This window comes from Stegastes partitus, unplaced genomic scaffold (genome assembly GCF_000690725.1).
Source record: "Stegastes partitus isolate 25-593 unplaced genomic scaffold, Stegastes_partitus-1.0.2 Scaffold2, whole genome shotgun sequence".
Classification (NCBI taxonomy): Eukaryota; Metazoa; Chordata; class Actinopteri; family Pomacentridae; genus Stegastes; species Stegastes partitus.
This window is the reverse complement of record NW_007577733.1, coordinates 297,823-317,052: the sequence shown is the minus strand read 5'-3', so window position 1 is coordinate 317,052 and position 19,230 is coordinate 297,823. Positions and strand designations below refer to the sequence as shown.

General features: G+C 39.4%; 1 protein-coding gene across 1 annotated transcript in view; it reads right to left on the bottom strand.

Annotated features, from left to right (window-relative positions):
• Positions 1 to 1,262: 1,262 nt before the first annotated feature.
• Positions 1,263 to 19,230, bottom strand: part of arhgef6 (Rac/Cdc42 guanine nucleotide exchange factor (GEF) 6) — a 35,546-nt gene continuing 17,578 nt past the window's right edge. The window contains 13 exon segments of the mRNA XM_008306962.1: positions 1,263 to 3,885; positions 4,369 to 4,423; positions 4,698 to 4,797; positions 4,933 to 5,019; positions 5,703 to 5,799; positions 8,455 to 8,475; positions 11,607 to 11,786; positions 11,979 to 12,094; positions 13,323 to 13,404; positions 14,249 to 14,335; positions 15,292 to 15,438; positions 16,489 to 16,548; positions 16,783 to 16,921. Coding sequence (XP_008305184.1) covers positions 3,763 to 3,885; positions 4,369 to 4,423; positions 4,698 to 4,797; positions 4,933 to 5,019; positions 5,703 to 5,799; positions 8,455 to 8,475; positions 11,607 to 11,786; positions 11,979 to 12,094; positions 13,323 to 13,404; positions 14,249 to 14,335; positions 15,292 to 15,438; positions 16,489 to 16,548; positions 16,783 to 16,921 — 1,294 coding nt within the window. The 3' untranslated portion in view covers positions 1,263 to 3,762.

The window sequence follows — 19,230 nt, the reverse complement described above, 5'->3', positions numbered from 1 at the left end:
CTCAGTTTTTCTTGCTTCTACCCAATTTCAGAAGTCAGTTACGAGTAAAGGAGACACACACATTAAAATTAGCATCACATATTTGAGCTTGATTTTGAGCTGCACTCTCTCAGTAAATGTCCCCATTAAAAAGCACAACGGTTCAAAGGTGTAACGGAAATGCTTGCAGACGAAAACAAAAGAAGGTCTTAAATCTGACAGCTTATAATACTCACCCAGAAGTCCTCCAAATTATTCTCATAGAGCTTCTTTAGAAACTAAAACTTTATTACGTGCTCTAAGTGTACTGCATGTTGTATTCTAGCTCAGTCTGCACCTCTATGGTTTCGCATTTTTTAGCAACCACATGGCACAGATGCAATTTCTCACAATGACAAATAGGACAGTTCAGCATGTGGCTTACCACTCAGGAAGGGTAACTAGACTAACTAAAACCCTTTCTTTAAAAAAGAAAAAAAGAAAAAGAAAAAAGAGCATCTAATGGTGTTGTTTTCAGCTTTTTCCACTTTGTCATGCATTTTTCCTTCTTGCCAGGCAGCTAATGGATCCCAGTGGTTTCCAAATGGTGCATGAATCTTATATCAAACTCTTTAACCTTGCGGAGAAATCTATTACTAAAGCCTATTTTTTCATTTCTACTCTATACTGTTAAAGCAGTAAAGACGCTGTAAATGCAGATTGATTTCAATCAGATTTGTTGGATCACACAAGTGAAGCAAGAGGTTTTAATGGTGTATGAAAAGGCAAGACGAAGTAATTGGACTCATTCATGGCACGTATTCAAGATTCTTTGTGAATAGCCTGTAATAGAAGGTACATAACATGAGGTTTTAAAAGCTGTGCTTGGTGAGATATAAAAAAAAAAATTCTACTGCCAACCCACTCCCCCAACCCCCCCCACAGTCAAAAGGCAGTATAGCAAGTTCAAAGTTAGTACCTCAACAGATCAAAACCCTCCACCGAGAAGAACATTACGGAAAGTGTGAATCTTTTTAGAGCTGTGTATACATGCAGAGGCGTTACAGTCTTACAGGATGTCATCTATTCTAGTCACTCCTTCCATCCTGTAAAGGGTTTCTTACTATCGAATGTGAACAACCTACAAATTCCTGAACCACACGTGTGCTGTATGCGGTGTGGAAAAGCCTGTCTTTGTGGATTTCCAGTTTGAATGAGGGAACACAGAGTGGATTCTGTGTGGTTGAAACGACTTTAGGAGTTTTCCATTTTTCGCTCGGTTGAACTGATGTCAAATGCTCGACTCCGCTTATTATATTAAACTTTTAATAAAAGAATGATCATACCAAACATAAAGTACAGGGTGTCTAGAAAAAAAAAAGCATTACAATACTTGCAACAACAATAATTGCATAGAACAGTCTGTCAAAAACAACACACACAGTGGTCTGGAGATATAATTTCAGATAAACAAGTTGAAACTGGAGCTCGACCCCTTCCCACCATTAAGTGCTCACTGAGGCTATTGGGAATTGCAAACTACAGTATGTGGTGCTAAATGAAAACTGTTTTTACAGAAACAGCAATAATGTTAATCTCAGCAGCGAACATATGATGAGACAGAGTCACACATCTGTACAGGAAGCAGCGGCGATGCTGAAGAGATCCTGGCTGACAACTGGGCGTCCTAACAGGAGGAACAAATGCAGATTAACTCCAGCATCCAAGCAAGCATTAAAACTTGCAGAAGAGCCCTTGAGCAAGACAGTGACTCTTCCACAGATGTACCAGTGCTGCCTTGTACCCTACACAGTGCTCTGAAAGTCCCTGGAAAGAGGTGCATGTAAAAAAAAAAAAAACAGCACCTACCAACAGAGATTGTACAGTATTATACATGTTGGATCACTTGTGATGGGAAAATCAAAAAAAAAAAAAGGAACCCGGCCAGTTACAAGAATTATTAATACCAATAGACTTGATTAAATAAAAAGCAACATAATGAACAGGCTGACTGTGTGGAGGTTGAACCACACGGTCTGAGCCTTTTCTCTTTTGTTTTTGGTTAATAAATTGGGTTAATTCATTCATTGTTATTGCAATTTCTCCGAATCTGTCCAACCATGCTGGGACTTACCCAGAGGTCAGTCAGTAAAGCAGTCACTTATTGCATTTCGATTGCATTCACTGCTTCTCTGCAGTGCAGCGAGATCAGATAACAGTGTTGACAGTGTGTGCACACGAAACCTCATGAGGAAACGTACCGCTGCGGGTCCTGCTGAGGAGGCTGCACCTTACGTAGCCCGCTAAGACCTGTTTGCTTCTTAGACCCCTATATTTCACACCCATTAAACTCGAGTCCTTCCTATTTAAATATTAAAACAAACCGTTTGTGACGTCTTTCGGTATAAATTATGACATTTAGTCCCAGTCTGGTCTTTTAGCTCTCTTTAAGACTACTGACCCCTTCGGGAGGCACTTGAACAGTTGAGCTCTACTCTACAGCGACAAATAAATCTCTCTGTTTATTTCCTCAGTTTGTCTCCATCAGCTCTGCAGGAACCTGCCAGGCCGCAAAACAAAAACCTATAATTCCTCAAGGCAGGCTCATTGTTTAATTCTTCTTCTTCTGTGATCAAAAAAAAACTATGTTCCCTTAACTAAAACAAGGAGATTTGTTTCTGCCTTTATGTATCACTGTTGTGTATTGTAGACAGGTGTAAAGGCAGCAAAACTATATGCCATAAGGCTAAAAACCACAATTAAATGCTTGGGTGAACAATAAATAAAGAACCTTTTTTAAAAATCCAAAATAAAGCAAGGCTATTTATTTAATACGTTAAAATGATTCTTGAATATATTTTAGTAAGAAGAGCAAGGGTAACATCTCTGTCAATATTTGCTTATTCTTGTATAGTAAATGATATATAGTTAAGTTTTTCCTATTTTATTAGCTGCATCCCTGATAGCTTTGGACTATATATCTGAATATCTTGATTATCACATTTCTGATGCAGAATTCATACTGTAGAAACACTGTACATTCATGCAGATTTTAAACAAAAAAAGCTGCATTTTGGAAACAGAATTGAGGATGATAAGCTAATCTGTCTGACTTGCTTAAACGCCTACAAAACAGCCTGGAAATGTGTGACGTGAATGTCGAGAATGTAACAAAAAAAAAAGCAAATCACACACAATCATGAAAGCGCAACACAACCTATTTTCCCCGCGGGGGTACCCTCGTGACAAATAAAATACGACAAAGACAAAGTCGTGGTTCGAAGAGAAGAAAATCTGTCCCCTTGGTAACAGAAGTGCATGCAAGAGAAGACCTATTAGACTCGATGGCTTCGTACTCCTTTTCTATCCAACTGAAGCAAAAAGTAACAGTGGAGAACTTGTTTTGTCCTTGTCCAAAATTGTTCCATTTTGCTGGGGAGTGTTCACAGTGCCAGTCGCCACGGGGCAGTAGGTTCCAAACGTCTGGGTTTAGCTGCTTCAGGAGGAAGCGTGTTCACAGACTCGTCTCATGAGGCTGGATCAGGAAGACAGATCAGATTTCATCATGACGTCAGATCAAGCTCCACAACTCGAAGTGAAGAAGCTCCAGGTATCGTAGTCGAGAGGGAGTCCAACTCCTGCTATGTGTGATTGAAATGTGAAGACGCAACACAGATACTCAAACACACGCAGACACACACACAGACACACACCTTCCCGTCCCCTCCACAAACAAACAAGCTGACATAAAGGTACCCATTCGTGCACAGAAACACACCGATGAGGATGATTGAACGGATGTGTTCAGTGGCTGCCGTCCTCCCAAGCACAGTCGTTCTTCTGCTTGGCCAGTTTTCGGACCACTCTCTCCAGCTCTTTGCGAGACTTCTGCTCCTCCTCCAGAAACTGCTTCATCCACTTATTCTCCTGTGAAATATTTGGCGGTATTTAAAATGTTGCGTGATTGTTGCTGCTATTGTTGAATAGAGTCTGACTAATCCGAGCAAACGATATTAGTCAGTAACGGGTTATCACAGATATATCGGTCTGTGGTGGCTGATAATTTTAACAGCAATGATGATAAACTTTATATCTATGAGAGGCAGGAAGCGCTTGAAATAAAATTGCAAATATGACTATATAAACTAAACAACGGATGAGGAGAGTAAAACACAAACAGTAACAATTGAACTAAAGAAATAGAAAAGAAACTGCAGCGTAGTGAACTGCCCCCTTTAAAATATGCTCTGTAATAACTGTTTAACATATTTGGCTTTATAAAGAATGGTTTATGTTAAAATCTCATCTTATATTTTCACATGTTTTTCATATTATGTATCTTAGCAGTTTCAAAAACACATCAGTCAGTCAGCTTCTACACTTGGCCTCCCTCCAAAATGTCTCACTTACCTTTTTCAATTCATGAACCTCGTCCTTTAAAGCATACACAGCATCAACCAGGCTCCTGAAAGAAATAACAAAAATATTGTACCTGTATAAAATAGCACTCAGATTTACTTTTAAACCAGCTTCTTGCCAACACATGTTAGATTATTGCCCATTTACTGCATTGGTATACTGTAGTTATAACAGCTTCCAACCAGACAGGTCATTCTGTGTGAAGATTTACACCTCGACACCCTAAACAGGATCAATATCAAATTTCTGAATCTCATTATCCAGAAAATAAGGATCCAAGCACAAATAATGACAAAGCTCCAGTGTGATAACATCCTTACTTTTCCTCAATAACCGTCTGCCCGTTGCTCTTCATCTCCTCCACGATGATCTTCTCCTCTTCGGGCAGGAGCACCTGAGGGACGCACTCTTTCCGTACCGCTGCACAGATGGACACACAAAACATTAACAGGAAATCTTTATTCGTGGCTATATCAGCGGCTGAAGGTGTGAAATCTAAAAAAAACAAAGGCATTAATGGAACAATTTATCCTCATTGCTTGCACCAACACTCACCTGTGGTGGTCTGGTGCAGGCTGGCTCCTGTGCAATACGCCTCAATCACCCTCAGTATCTGAGCGTCCTCCTCCAGAGCGGCCGTGCCTGTCAAAAGCCCACATTATCATTAGAATAAATGCCCACTTTTGTTCATCGCATGGTGTTGTGGTGACGCACATGATTGACGAGACACAACCGTCTCAAAACAAACATTTACAGATAATAACTCGCTCACTGCACTGGTGCAATTATGACATCGTGTTTGTTTCTTTACAATAATCAAGCTGAGTGCTACAATAGCTTAGCTGTATTCGCTTCTGTTTAAACTCCATATTTCAGTTTTACTTTTGAACTCAGAAAACCTACACAGTTAACTTATATCAAAACAGTATCACCTTTACCAACGACAGCCTTAAAATACAGCTTCTACACGTCTACACAACAGCCTCTGAACACTGACAATTGTGTCTGAATTTTGTGTTAAAATAATTAGAGCATCTTCTAAAATACACAAAAAAGGTATTAAAACAATCAAATACATGGAAATAGAATGTACTAAAACTGCAAAAGTTTTAAACTTGACACTGGATTGCTGAAACCACTTCTGGAGTCACCATTACTTTGTGTGTTAGCTGTAAAGTCAAATGAATTATCGCTCAACAATGACTAAAAGAAGAGAAAGGAAGAGAAACGACAACACACAGTGGTCTAACAATTATTTCCACAGCTCATCCAGCCTGTATTTTGCCTCCCATGTGTGTCTCATTGTAGTAAAGCAACGCTCGTACTTTTTCTTGTCTGAACCTCGTCGTCGGAGGGCTTTCGCTCTTTCTTCCTGTTGCCTGGCAGGAACTTCTTCATGGGCCGCGGGCTCTTGCTGGAGTCCTGGAGGAGGGTAATGATAAATTCAGTGCATCTCTGTACACACGCATTCCTACACACACCTCAAAGCCAAGGCTCCAATCCAAACAGAATGCAAGCTTACAGGGACGTGCATCCCGGATGAACGAACAACATCGAAGAACAAAATACCATCAACAAACAAGGCAGCAAGCGTGTGGTGATGACTGAGGCCGAACCATCCCGGTAGTCTGTCCGTGGTAATATGCTCCCTGCCTGACAATCGTAACAAAAAAAATGCCAACGGTAAAATCCTGTTTGATGTAAATTATCTTCAGAGTTTAATCAAGGTGTGTGAGCATATATTTACCCACCAGTGACTGCACTAACGGCAGAAAAGACTGTTAAAGCTTCGTATCTAGAACAGACAATGCCACATGAAAGCGGTTTTTGCCATATTAGTTTTTCACCCTATCAAACCGCAATGATGTGGTTTTATGAGAGTTCTGTTTCTTGTCGGGTCACCTTTAGGTTCTAAAGACAGACACGATGAAGTTTTCCAGTTTCCACATTAAAAGCTGCGGTGTGATGAATAATTCACCAAAAGTAACTGTTTCGTCATGGCGATGTGCTTGTACCAATGTAGACTGCTGGCACAAACGTTTTAACATCCTTTTCTTATAACTCTTAACATGATCTCATTCGCCCCGGGCCCTTAGGTGGAACCGAGAAGCTTAGTCAGGCACGTAGCTGGAAAGTACACCTTTTCATGGGACACCCCAAAACTACACCCCGAGATTTCTTGTTAAAAGAATCCGGAGGAACAACTGACTGCATCCTGTGTTTTAAAACCCCTGAAGAGGCCTCAGGGTTCACGTTACTGCAGGTGCACAACGCAAAGGTTCTTTCCTCTTTGGTTTGATGCTCAGTGGGAGGACTTGTGGAGCAGAGCGGTATGGAAATAGCAAATCAGGCAGACAATTTTGTAATTCTGGGCCAGTACTGGCTGTGCGTCACATCAACCACCAGCTTGAAGCACACTGGCAGCGCACAGTGCTCACATGTTCTGGGAATTTTACATGATTTTAAGTGACATAATTGATTTTGAGAGCAGAAGGACCTTAAAAAAGCTTAGAGACACAATTAACCATAACTTTATATAATGGCCGTATAAATTCACATTTAATGTGTTTAAAAAAGACCGACATATCAGGCAGACAGGAGCTTTACACTTCATTTAGAGATTACTGATTAACCCTCTGAACCCCAAGCAGTTTCTGGGCGTTTTCTTTCTCGTTTCACATTTTTACTCACTGCTGGCTCGTTTTCACTGAAACATAAAGTCATGCAACTCCACGCGATAATGGCTAGGAGAGAACTTTAAATGTCTTCTATGACACAGCTATAATGCCGTAAATCGGAAAGAACTAATAAATTAAACTGATATGATTACCTGGAATCAACATGTGTAACATTCTTCCAAGTTGAGTTACAAGGAAATGGTGAATCTACATACTACAGTGTTTTACTACTTGCATTTTTGATTCGTTTCCATATTTGTCTCCTGTCTGCTCTGTGCAAGAACAGCCTGCAGTTCAGTCGAGAAGTCTCGGAAGCTTTGCCGTGTGACTGTCAGATGCAGAGGAGTCACTAATAGCAGCTGTATCAAACAATGCAATTATTGTTATTGTTTTTTTTTTTTCACAGAATCTGGTTGTAGTCCTGGAGGAGGACAACAATAATTCATTCAGTGCATGTCTGAACACACACTTTGCTACACACACCTGAAAGCCAAGGCTCCAATCTAACCAGAACGGAAGCTTCCAAGGACCAAGAGTGCAGGATGTCTTATCACTTACAGAATCTGGTTAGAGCAAACGGTTTATTTTTGGCACATTTTTAAATGTGACTTCGATAGAAAAAAAAAATAATGTTGATGAAATGTCAAGATGTTAGGATTAGATCTGGTTAAGTTTCCTGACAAACGGCACATCACAGATGATTCATTCAACAACCGCTCACAAGTTGAAAATAACACAATTCTTTTTTTACAGCTTTTGGCTCTGATAAGTTGTGTCATTTTGGTGATTTTTATTTTTTTTATATATATTTATAACATGCCTTTCAAATCCACTGGCAGGTTTTGAGGTTCAGAGGGTTAAAGATCACTGTGATGTCTAATAATACTGCACACCACTATGCATGGAAGACATAGTTTCTGACCAAGTTTTCCAAAACCATGACACCAACTTAAAAAGAGACCTCGCCGTAGCTATGACAGCATATTTTCTCTGCTTATTATCCAAACACTTGTTACTCATGTCTGAGTGACAGTAGCCTTGACTGCGCTCGCTGTCTAGATATCCAAAAATAGCACCCCGAGTAGAATTTACTACTGCCGTTGCCTTATGAAAAGGTTTTTTCGAAACGTTACTGACACCATACGCGATGAGCGACACGTTGACTCGCTACAGGGAGTGAGAAAAAAAAAAAAAAAAAGAAATAGCAGACTCGCAGGGGCACAGAAAACAGGAAACCAACAGATGACAACAAGAGAGGAGTGAAGCAAACAGAGCAATGACATGCCAGCTCAACACTGAGTTTAACACACACACACGCACACACACACACACACACACACACACAGGCAACCCCATCCCACCTCCCCAACCCACATCCTCACCAACACACACACCTTACCTTCATGATATAAGACATCCTCTAAAGAAGGCAGAATGGAGAAAGAGAGAGAAAGAGGAAATGTGTATGAAAAATACGACGAGAGAAGGATGTGATAGAGAGTTAATGGTGAACATTTATTTTTTTGCAACCGCTCTGCTTTTCTTTAGCAGAGTGAACATTTTGTATTTAAGGAATACAGTCGTCCTCAAATGCATTCATATCCTACCATTAAAGAAAAGGTATAATTCACAATAGTCACTTTAATAAAGTACAGTAATAAACAAAAATGTGCTAAATTATAATTCAGTGAAATAAGACATTGTTTTTGAAAAAATTGTGGTTGAAAAGAATAATTAAAAAAATACCTGTCAACAGGTGCAGAAGTCTGATGGAGAGTTACAGAAAACACTTGATTGCAGTGATTGCCTCAAAGGGTTGTTCAACAAAATATTAGTTTATAGGTCCCATCATGCTTGTTTGTTTTGTTTTTTGTTTTTTTATATTTCTGTTGAACCACAATTCAAAAGCAATGTCATGATTTTCATTACATTTTTATTTATTACTGCTTTTGTCATTTTCAACTTATTTCAGTGACAGCTACTTTTTCTTTTCTTTCTTTAATAGGAGGGTATGAATACATTTGAGGGCAATTGTATATACAGTATATATCTATAGATATAGATATATATATGAAGAAATAGGACGCTCAGCTGGAAGACGACTTTGCATGCAATGCATGCAATCTCTAGATCAAAAAAAGACCCAAGTAGCTGCAAGGCTGCTCCTTGCTTCAATCCTCGAAACGGACACGAATGAGTTTGTGCAGAAGTCTACAGTGTGTGATGTTAAAACACAGCTTGTCAATGAAGTGGCAAGACACCTGCTTTACCTATGATGTACATTCAAGATGTGACTAGACTTTCTGTGTCCATGATGACTGAAAGTTTCGAAAGTGCTGACGGACAACTTTGTGACAGTTTCAACCTCCCACACATTGCACAGTGAGCAGTGTCTCCCATCGAAGACAAGCAGCTCACAAACACCAGTTCAGTCATTCTTTTCCAATGCCAGTCACCCTTTTGATGACCGTACTGCCATTACAGGAATACGCTTCCTCAGAACGCCACCGTACCCTGCAGCAGTTTCAGCTATGTTCTATTTACTGCATAATGAAAGCTAAAATCGTGGAAATCGCCGCCTCTAACGGGCACGTTGTCCTGTAGCTTGAGAGCATGTGATCACATGTAGTTTACGTTAATTTGAACATGTCAAATGAATAATTATTAAAGGTTTTACTGCCTTGATCAACAGTGACATTGAGTATTAACAGCATGATTCCTGCTACTGGTTGGTAAAAATGTTCAGTCGTAGCAGTAAAGTTACCAATCCACTATAAACGGTAACTACAGCCACTGAAAGCTACTTTAATACTACAGCATAAGTGTATGTTGCTGGCAGCTAAATTAACATGGCAGCAAATTATAACTACTAAAGATGTAACATCCAGATGAGACTGAACCCCGAAATATTTCCTCATCAACCTGCAAGGCTCACACAATCATTTCATTTCACCATTTTTAGAAATTTGCTTTCATGTATTGTCGTCTTTTTATTGCTTATTAAGGCCGTTACTGTTTTCATAAGTGTATTTATATTAATCAATACTTACATAATGCATTTTGTGTTTTTGCACCTTTAGCCGTCTTAATTTTGCCTCGCTGTGTTTGGCCCTGCTGATAATTAGAATACAATACAATAGAACTTTATTGATCCCTTTGGAGGAAACCTCAGGGAAACTGTCCTGCTTTCAACATCCATGTGTCAAAAAGTTAAATGAGAAGATCGGAATCTATAAATCACTGCTCCTGGTTTTGATCTTCACACTCCGTGCCTTGTCAAGTCAAGGTCAACCAGCTGACTTCTTCTTTTTTTTTTTTGTATTTTAGATGATCTAGTATGTTTTACAAAGTATTCATTCTCGTTCAGTCCATTATTTTTACTTACCAGATATTTAATCTCTTAAGACCTGGCCTCAATTTTTTTTTTTAATTATTATTATTTCATTATTCTTATTTTATGATTGTTATTTATTAAATTTTTATTTATTTATTTATTTATTTTATTTTATTTTATTTTATTAGATTTTTTGAAATACTTTTTATTTTCTTTGTATTTTTTATTCAAAAATATTTTTTTATTCTAAAATAAATTAAAAATGCATATCAAACAAGAGCTCGGGTCTTAAGTTAAGGAGGGAGTCACTTATATTTTCACATTAAAACAATCACTTCTGTTAAAATATCTGTATCTCTGCAGTGTATTGTACCAACGTACAGTACTTAATATTACAACATCTTCAATGTAAAACGAATACAGATTTAGAGAGCAGTATGGATAATTTAGTAAGTAACATGACATTCTGACTTTAGTATTTGATATTAACATTTAAAAGATTTGTGTATCTTGAGATGTAGACAGATTTGTGTTGTGATGGACAAGAAAGTAAATCCTTTGACCTAAAAAAGCAAACGGCTAAAGCTGAGAAATATGGAATCTGTAAGTAATGTCATTTCAAACACCTGTGTCAGCAATTTTATCACTAGGTGTTTATTATATATCTAATAACAAATTAGGAAACTAAAACATATTAATAATGATCTTAAATAGCTATGAAAACTGAAAATGTCTCTCTCAGTGAATAAAAGCAGGAGCTATCACATAAATAAATAGTTTGGCAGAATCTTCTGCGTGGCTGCAGGGACAAGGCAACATACTGGATGCACAAAGAGAAATTATTATTTGACAGATCTCCAGCTATATTTAGAGAAGTATTACTGGTAAACAAAAGTTTGTAGTTTTAGTCGAGCCTCGCAGCAGATTCAGTGTCCATGTCCTCATTTCTTTTAAGTCCAACACAAGTCTATGATTCTAGATTTTACTGCCTAACTCATGTCAGTTTTAGTCCATCTAAGGTGTGGGTGTTACTTTGCATGTGATATGATGGTAAGTATACACGATGCTGTAACTCTGAATGAATTACAGGCAGAAAAGTAGCACAGAGGTGGTCCTGTAGAGGAGGGGGACTTCTCGGTTTCTGACTAACAATGTGCTGCGTGACTGATTCTGGGAGACCGATGTGGGTTTGCTTGTGCAGCGCTACAACTTCCTACCTCTTTGTATCCCAGTGCAGCAGAGGGCTTGAGGGGAGGTGCGGGGCGCAGACAGCTGAGAGACCAGGGTTTGCTGATCTTCGGAGGCTCCAGGGGGCCGCGACTGACAGCGCTGAGGCTGCCCAGGTGGGACAGGTGAGTCGGGGTGCCAACCATGCTCAGGGGCTTCCCATCTACATTCTACACAGTCAGAGAAAGGTCAGCAAGAATTACTGTTTATGTGCATTTAAAATGTGAGTCAAATGTTTGTCACCTCAGGGTGAGAAATTTGGTTTTTCACACCTCAGCATAACGCAAGGTTGACTCTTGGTATTGTTTTGACTTCATACTGTATATGTGTACGTGTGTTTGTGTGCGTGGGCGCGACTTAACCTTTGAAATTGTGCCTGCAGGACTTCCTCCTTTGGTGAAGGGCTGCAGGTTCTCTAGCCATTCCTGTAACTCCTGGGCACTACAGCAGAACACTGTAATACGATCAATCATGCTTCCTGCAGGAAACAAACACACACAAAGCACATGAACGCAGACTTTCAATAGAGAAAGTTAAATCTGGTTTTTTAGACTGACACGTACCACAACCACAATCAGGCAATCAGGGTGTGCAGGTGTCATTCAGCGATCTAGTTAAATGCGTCTATGTCTAGATTTTTTTTCCTCACAAAAATTGAGCAGTTCATGACATATGACACTAAGAAATACACGGTTTAATATCAAATAAGTTGCCTCAAACGATGAGATCTGACTATACGCACAGCAACTTAAAAGTTTAAGATAGTTTTTGTGAATTTCCACAGTGTAATGTATGAGCGTGCTCTGAAATTAAAGTGTAGAAGAAATAAAAAAATAAAGCTTAAAAAACAACAAAAAAAAGCAATCAGTCTTTTATCATTTGAAGCCTACTGCTTGTTTTTTTTTCTTCTGAAGTTCTGGGTCACCATCTTGCTGCAGGACGAACCACTGATCAATCAGAGTCTTTGTATTCCTTCATTACTTGTCTTTTTCTCACCCCTCTAATAAGAGTACGCAGCGCTACTTCCTGCAGTACAGCGCTTTCCTAATAATGCATCAGTGGGTGTAGTAACACGACCTTTGTACAGCCAAGAGGGTTTGTGAGAACTCCGCTAAAGTTGCGGAAAATGTTGACATTAACTTTCAAGGCTTAATTTACTTCCGTTGCTGCAGAAAAGCTGCACCCATTTCCTAATAAGGTTGTTTTCCATGAAATTTGCATAATTTTTTCAGTTTTTTGGTCACACTAACTTTTTCCTTATTTTTTTGGCCTTTGGCGTTGTCATGTAGGATTACTGTTGGAACTGAACTACTTAAATTTACATACAAATTGGGAAAATGGGGGTACTATAAAGTGCTTGACCACTAGTCAGTCAGCTTTAGTTACATAAAATCAATGCTGTGTCTAAGTTCATGTGATTAGAAAATGTTTTTAAAAGTAAAAAAAGAATTGAAGGATCAATACACTCTTTCTGATTGTGTACAGACACCAGCATGAACAACTAATCTACTAAGGACAGTGTTGCGTCCAACAACTATTTGAAAGAACTCAGAGCTGTTCTTTAAGCTGATGCTTTTCCTAAATTCTTTATAAATCACTGCATTTGTTGCATTTTTTTGTACAACGTCCTGCTTCATCGAGATCTAAGTTTATAACACGGCCACCTCAAGTGGACTAGTCTTTTGTCCAGAACTTTGAATGCAAACCTGTGATGTCAAAGGCATAGTGGCCGTTGTCTGCGTCTTCTGCGTGCCTCGTTACCGTGGTGCCCGTTAGCGGCAGTCTTCCCTGAATGGAAGAAAAATAAAAAAATGAGAGGAAAGAAAAGACACAGCATATACATTTTTTAAAAAAGCAGTGTTGCCTGTCTTGTTATAGCCTGAAGCCAAATGTAAGACAACAAAACAATGAAGGGACACACTTTGGTAAAAGTGGTCTTTTGTGATTATCATCACAGAAGCTTGATTGCAGAGACTGCAAGACAACAGAGGTTTGTTGTTAGACACTGTGGAAAATGTAAACTGATTTTTTTTTTAAAAAGCAAATGGTTGTTTTGCTCACACTGAAATTAAGAATTAAATGAAATGTTTCTCTTTGAATTTCATGAGCTCTAAAGATTAACTTCCTTTCATCCCCGTTGCTGTGGGGTGGCAGCAAAAATCTTACAAATCTCTGGCAACATGTTTGGAATTTGTTCAAACTGGCCAATTAAAGCACACGTTTTTCTAAACACAGTACTTTGACACTATCAGTGTTCCACCTGACTGTAGTTGCTGCAAACTGATCCCTTCCTAAAGCAATTTCAGTCAGGCTGAGAAAATCCATCAACAAAGTCCTTCTTTAGGGTAAATATGTATTTTAAAGTTTAGCTGAAGACAACAACAGGCTCCGGAAGTCTGCCTTAAAATCAGAGTTACTTGTTTTATTTGATACTGTCTTGGTATATACGTCAGATGGAGCAGAAAGTAGGAATTTGGCACTAAAGCACATAAATTGCTGTAAATATTGTTTTAACACAGGTTCATATAAGACTTTTCAAATTCTTCTGCTGAAAGAAGAAGGTTTCTCGGAGCTCTATAAAGACCATTTCAGACACTGAGCAGCATGTTTCTCTTTGTACACTGGAGCTCACCTGATAAATAAAGCCACTCATCCGGGGGCTGGCAGACAGCATAACTAACACATTAGGGAAAAGCATCAGGTAGCGCTCCTCTTTTTCCTGCAAGAGACACATAAAAGTTTTGGTTGCAAAGCATCCTCTTAGTTCTTGCATACATGCAGGCTCCAGAGAAGTTTCAACGGACGTCACTGAAAATAAGGTTTGTCGCTGAAAATAACGTTGCTGCAGCTGAACTGGTTTGTCACGTTGCTCCCCAAAAACCAAAATGTGTGCTACTTTAGGTTGTACCAGCTGAGGTGAAACCATCACCAGAGCTGACACCAGCACATCCTAGCTCCGGTTAGCAACAAGATACAAGTTTGGCAAAGCGGTTGCTTTGTTTTTTTTGTATGAGTGGAAAATTAAAACGAGCTGATAAGGAGTTCCCTTGACAAACAAATACGGTGACTGATATGGTGGTTGGAAAGTGGTTGGCAGTGATTAAAGTGTGAATCCAGATGTCTATCTCGGGTTTTCTTCCAACCACGGAGCCAAAAGTCGACCCCTACACACAAACCACACAAGAAAGGGGAGATGGCTTTAAAGTCTGCATGTGGCCTACATAGGTTTCTGTTTTGACACTTGACGGAGAGATTAAATTAGCACCCACAATTCACAAACAGTGGGAACTGGAAAACATGTAGATGAAAGGGAGTGTTGTAAATCCTGGTAAACTGTTGGAACTGAGTAAACTGAAGGGATGATTTTTATTACATCTTCTAGAACTGATAAAAATGTAAAACACTGTAGCGCGTGTCTAATCGGTAGTATTCATTATCGGAGGGCAGAAATGAGAAATTTCCATAATAACTTTGCAAGAAATGGCTCCAGTTAAAGTCTTTTACAGGACACTCTCTATGCGTATTGAGGAACATTGTGGTGCTTCGTAATGCAATAAAACCTGCATCAGTTTTCCTTCTACAACATCCCTCTGTCCTCTGCGACCGAATGAGCGTTTTCTAACAACGGATGATAGTTTCGATCGTCCTGGGCTCAAACCCTGACACGCGTCTCACCTCACTGCAGCCGTTCTTCACATGGACCTGGGACATGTAGGCCACGTGACCCAGGCTCTTCATGCTGTCCCCCTCCCAGCCCCGCACCGGCTCTGATAAGATCTGCAGCTCCAGATTCTTACGCTTCCGCAAGTCCTGGCACTGCATCTAAAACACACAAACACGTACGTCAAATAAAAATATCACAATGACAAAATGTGAAACTTACTGATAAATTAGTGTTTTTGTTTTGTATTGAACTTTATTCTTGTTTTTAGGAATACCGAGCAACACTGTGACTATGGCTTTGGAAATTGTGTGCTTGCTGTGATATTGGGATTTTTCTTTTTCTTTTTTTACTTCTTTGTTAGAAGTATGCCAAGCAACCTGCAAGACAAAGCAGTACATGTTCAGGTGCTACACGGGGGCTCTCCCTCTTCGAACAGGAAAAATGACAGTGCAAACATCTATGACTTTCCACTGCATTTTTTTTTTTTCTTCTTTAAAAACGAGCTTCTGTAGACGGAGCTCTGCTGAAATATAACTTGCATTTCACAAGTGTCTGCCCACCCAACCGCACACTCAAAACACACAAAGACGAACTAAGCATGCAAATTACAACAGGCAGGATTGTGTGGTGTGTTTTTCTTTTTTCCCCTGTTTCCTGTGCAGCCCTTTCGAAGAGACGTGTGAGTCACTTCATCTGTTCTTACAAGGAACTCGGAGCTCTACCGGGGAAAATGTGTATCAAACTGAGGTTCACTCAGGTACAATGCGGTCGCTCGTTTCTAATCCAACTCTTCTGAGATGGCATTTCAGCTCACACCCACTGTAGGAACAACGCCATCACTCAACATAAAGCACACGAAAAGACGAGACGCTTTCATTAAACTTGTCTTTTTTTTCCCCCGCTCCACAAGTAAACTGCACTCGAGACGAAATCCAGCATTTTAGATCAGTTCAGTACCATTATGACAACATAACAAACTCTAGGACAATAGTGTATGTTTGAATTTTATTTTCTGACATCTTGTCTCCAATCTTGCAAATACTAAATAAATAAACAGAAATAAGAAATCCAGCAGCTTTACAAACCAGCTATTGAGAGGTGACATGTGGAGGTTGCAGGATTGCTTAGCTGAGGCTTGTTCTGTACTGATGAAAGAGTAAGATTAACAAAGCTGTGCCAGTTTATCACGACAGGACGTCCAGACTTACCACTAGGCTCCTAAATGCTGCTGTTGCCTTTACAATGTCATTATAGTCTGGATGGGCTTCCTGTGGAACAAAGACACAATATCAAATACAGCAGCCTGAATCGAGCCTCAGAATCCTAAAGAAGACAAAACTGATGTTCATATTATGTATACTGTGATAGACCAATGAAGACAACTTTACATACACAGTCAGACATTAGTGGTCATTTAGTTGTTCTTGTATTTTGTGAGTGTTTGTGTGACTACATAATATTTCAGTATAAATTTAAACAGGCTTTTTTCCTCTCTTTTGTACCTCCACATGTCGCTCTAGCTCCTGCAGCAGCGTAGGGTATTTGTCGAGCCTCATGAAGGGCTTACTGAGGCTGGTGGTCAGCGTGAGGATTCCTGGAGCGCTGGCTCCCTGGCTCTCCATGAACTTGTCTAGTTCCTCACTAAAAAAAACACACAGAAGAAGACACTTTTTTATTGCACAGTTAAGGGTAAAAATTTATTAGACTTGTTCCAATGGGTAATCTGCAGAACAGCATAAAACAAAAGATGTAAATTTGGTAATTTTATCAAATAATTGCCAGTTTATTTGCAGATAAAGTTTATAATTCCATTTAAAATACCTGATGGTACACACAAGATCACAGGACAACAACGGTTTTAGCACACGGTCTTCAGAAATGCTTTGTATTGCAAGAAAGCCAATAATTAAACTTTACATTATCTGAGAAGGTTAGGTGGATAATGTACCTGAAAGCTAAATAAAATAATCCTTTCAAAAGGCACAAATTACTCATATACTGCACTTATTCACTCCATTAGGAGAACTCTTGCTTTCACAGATTTTTACAGTCAGTTGAGATGAAACGAAGTCTGGTTGATGCAGCAGCATATCATGACGTGCACACGTGTGCAGCCACTCGAAATGTCACGCAGCCATAAACTGACAAAATGCTACAGGACACAAACAACGGAAATGTCTCTGGTTTAGCATCTCTAGCAGACACTTAAGTGTCAGTGCACCTGTAACACACAACGTGAGACTTTATTGTGATTATTGATTATTTGTCCAACCAGCGGCACACCAAGTTTAGAGCAGTAAAAGAACTGAAATTCAAAAAGATAACCGACGGCATGTTTCAGTTTTTAACAACAGAGAAACCTGCGGTTTGGCTTTAAAGAACAGACAGCAGCAGTCAGCTCAAACATCTGGTGTCAGCATTAAATAGGACTTGGTCCAGTTCTTAAGAGACTTGAAATCAGTAAAAGCTCAAATACATTAGTGCTTCCAGGTGTGGCAGCGTGTTGCTAATGTATTGTTGATATTAATTTTTTTTTTTTTAATTTGCAAAGTAGCAAACGCATTAAATTAAAAATAATCTGAGGCCTGGAATAAACAGAAACACCTTCAGTCCCTGTGTTTCTGTTTATTTGTCACTGCTAAAACAGAGCTGTGATATTAATGTTAAATATATCACACCTCTGGTGCAAGTGAAAAAATATCTGTAGGCAGCTGTTAATAGTTTAACAGGCAGCAAAATTTAGGTCATCAAAGCAGCTTGTGCAATTTTCTACCGTCAACTGCAACATGATCGCTTCAAGCACAAACTTGCCAACGTGCTTTGAAAGTAACACCATTCATGAGTTTCCATGATCTGACTGTTCAATCATACGGTATCCTGTAGCAACACTACCTGGTAACAACTGGTAAATGTGTGTGTGACAGACAAAGATGTGCTGCTGTTGCAACTGAAATGCAAATATGCTTAGTGTGAAAAAGCGCCTTGTTTGCCTGACAACATAACCACAACTCTATATATCCTGTCAACAGTCAGCTTCCTGTGTGTAAAGCAGCTCAATCTTCAAGTCAAGACGCAAGACCTGACGAGACGGCTTGGCAAATATACAATACTGTGTCGCTTCAAATGCACTACGGCAGCTTTTCTACTATTTTTATGCTCATGACCAGCAGTTGTTACTCAGTGAGAATTTTACAGTTTAATGGCAATTGCGCTGAAACTAACTTTGAGCACACAAGTACTCTTTGTAACTGATCAGACAAAGTTTAGCGTCCTGCTCCACCTAGTGGCTCAAAGCCAAACTACAGCTCATCAACAGAAAATAACAAACAGTGGTCCCAGAAATAACAAAACCATTACCAGTCAACTCTTCTCTCAGATATGACACACAAATTACTGCGAAAATAAAAGTGAGCGAGCATCCTTTGTCTTTGATTGCTAAAGCTCCTTACAGCATGTGAGGAGGTCAGCTCATATGGTGATGTTTCATTCTCAAGCTGTAAATTGGAATCCTTCTTGCCTTGGAGATGTAAAACTATGTAGTATTTTAAAAGAAAAAAAAACAACAACACAACTTCAAGAAATAAAGATCATTTTGTTTTGCTGATTTTTTTTTTATTTTTCCCAGAAAACAATTTCAATTAGCTTGAATTAACATGTGGGAACCCATAAATCCATCCACCCATTATCTACACACTGCTAATCCTCACGAAGGTCGTAGGGGGCTGGAGTCTATCCCAGCTGACTTAGGGTGAAGACAGGGGACACCCTGGACAGGTCACTAGTCTATCACAGGGCCACACTTAGAGACAGACAACCAATCACACTCACATTCACACCTACGGACAATTTAGAATCAACAATTAACCTCAACATGTTTTTGGACTGTGTGGGAGGAAGCCGGAGAACCCGGAGAGAACCCACACTGCACGGGGAGAACATGGAAACTCCAC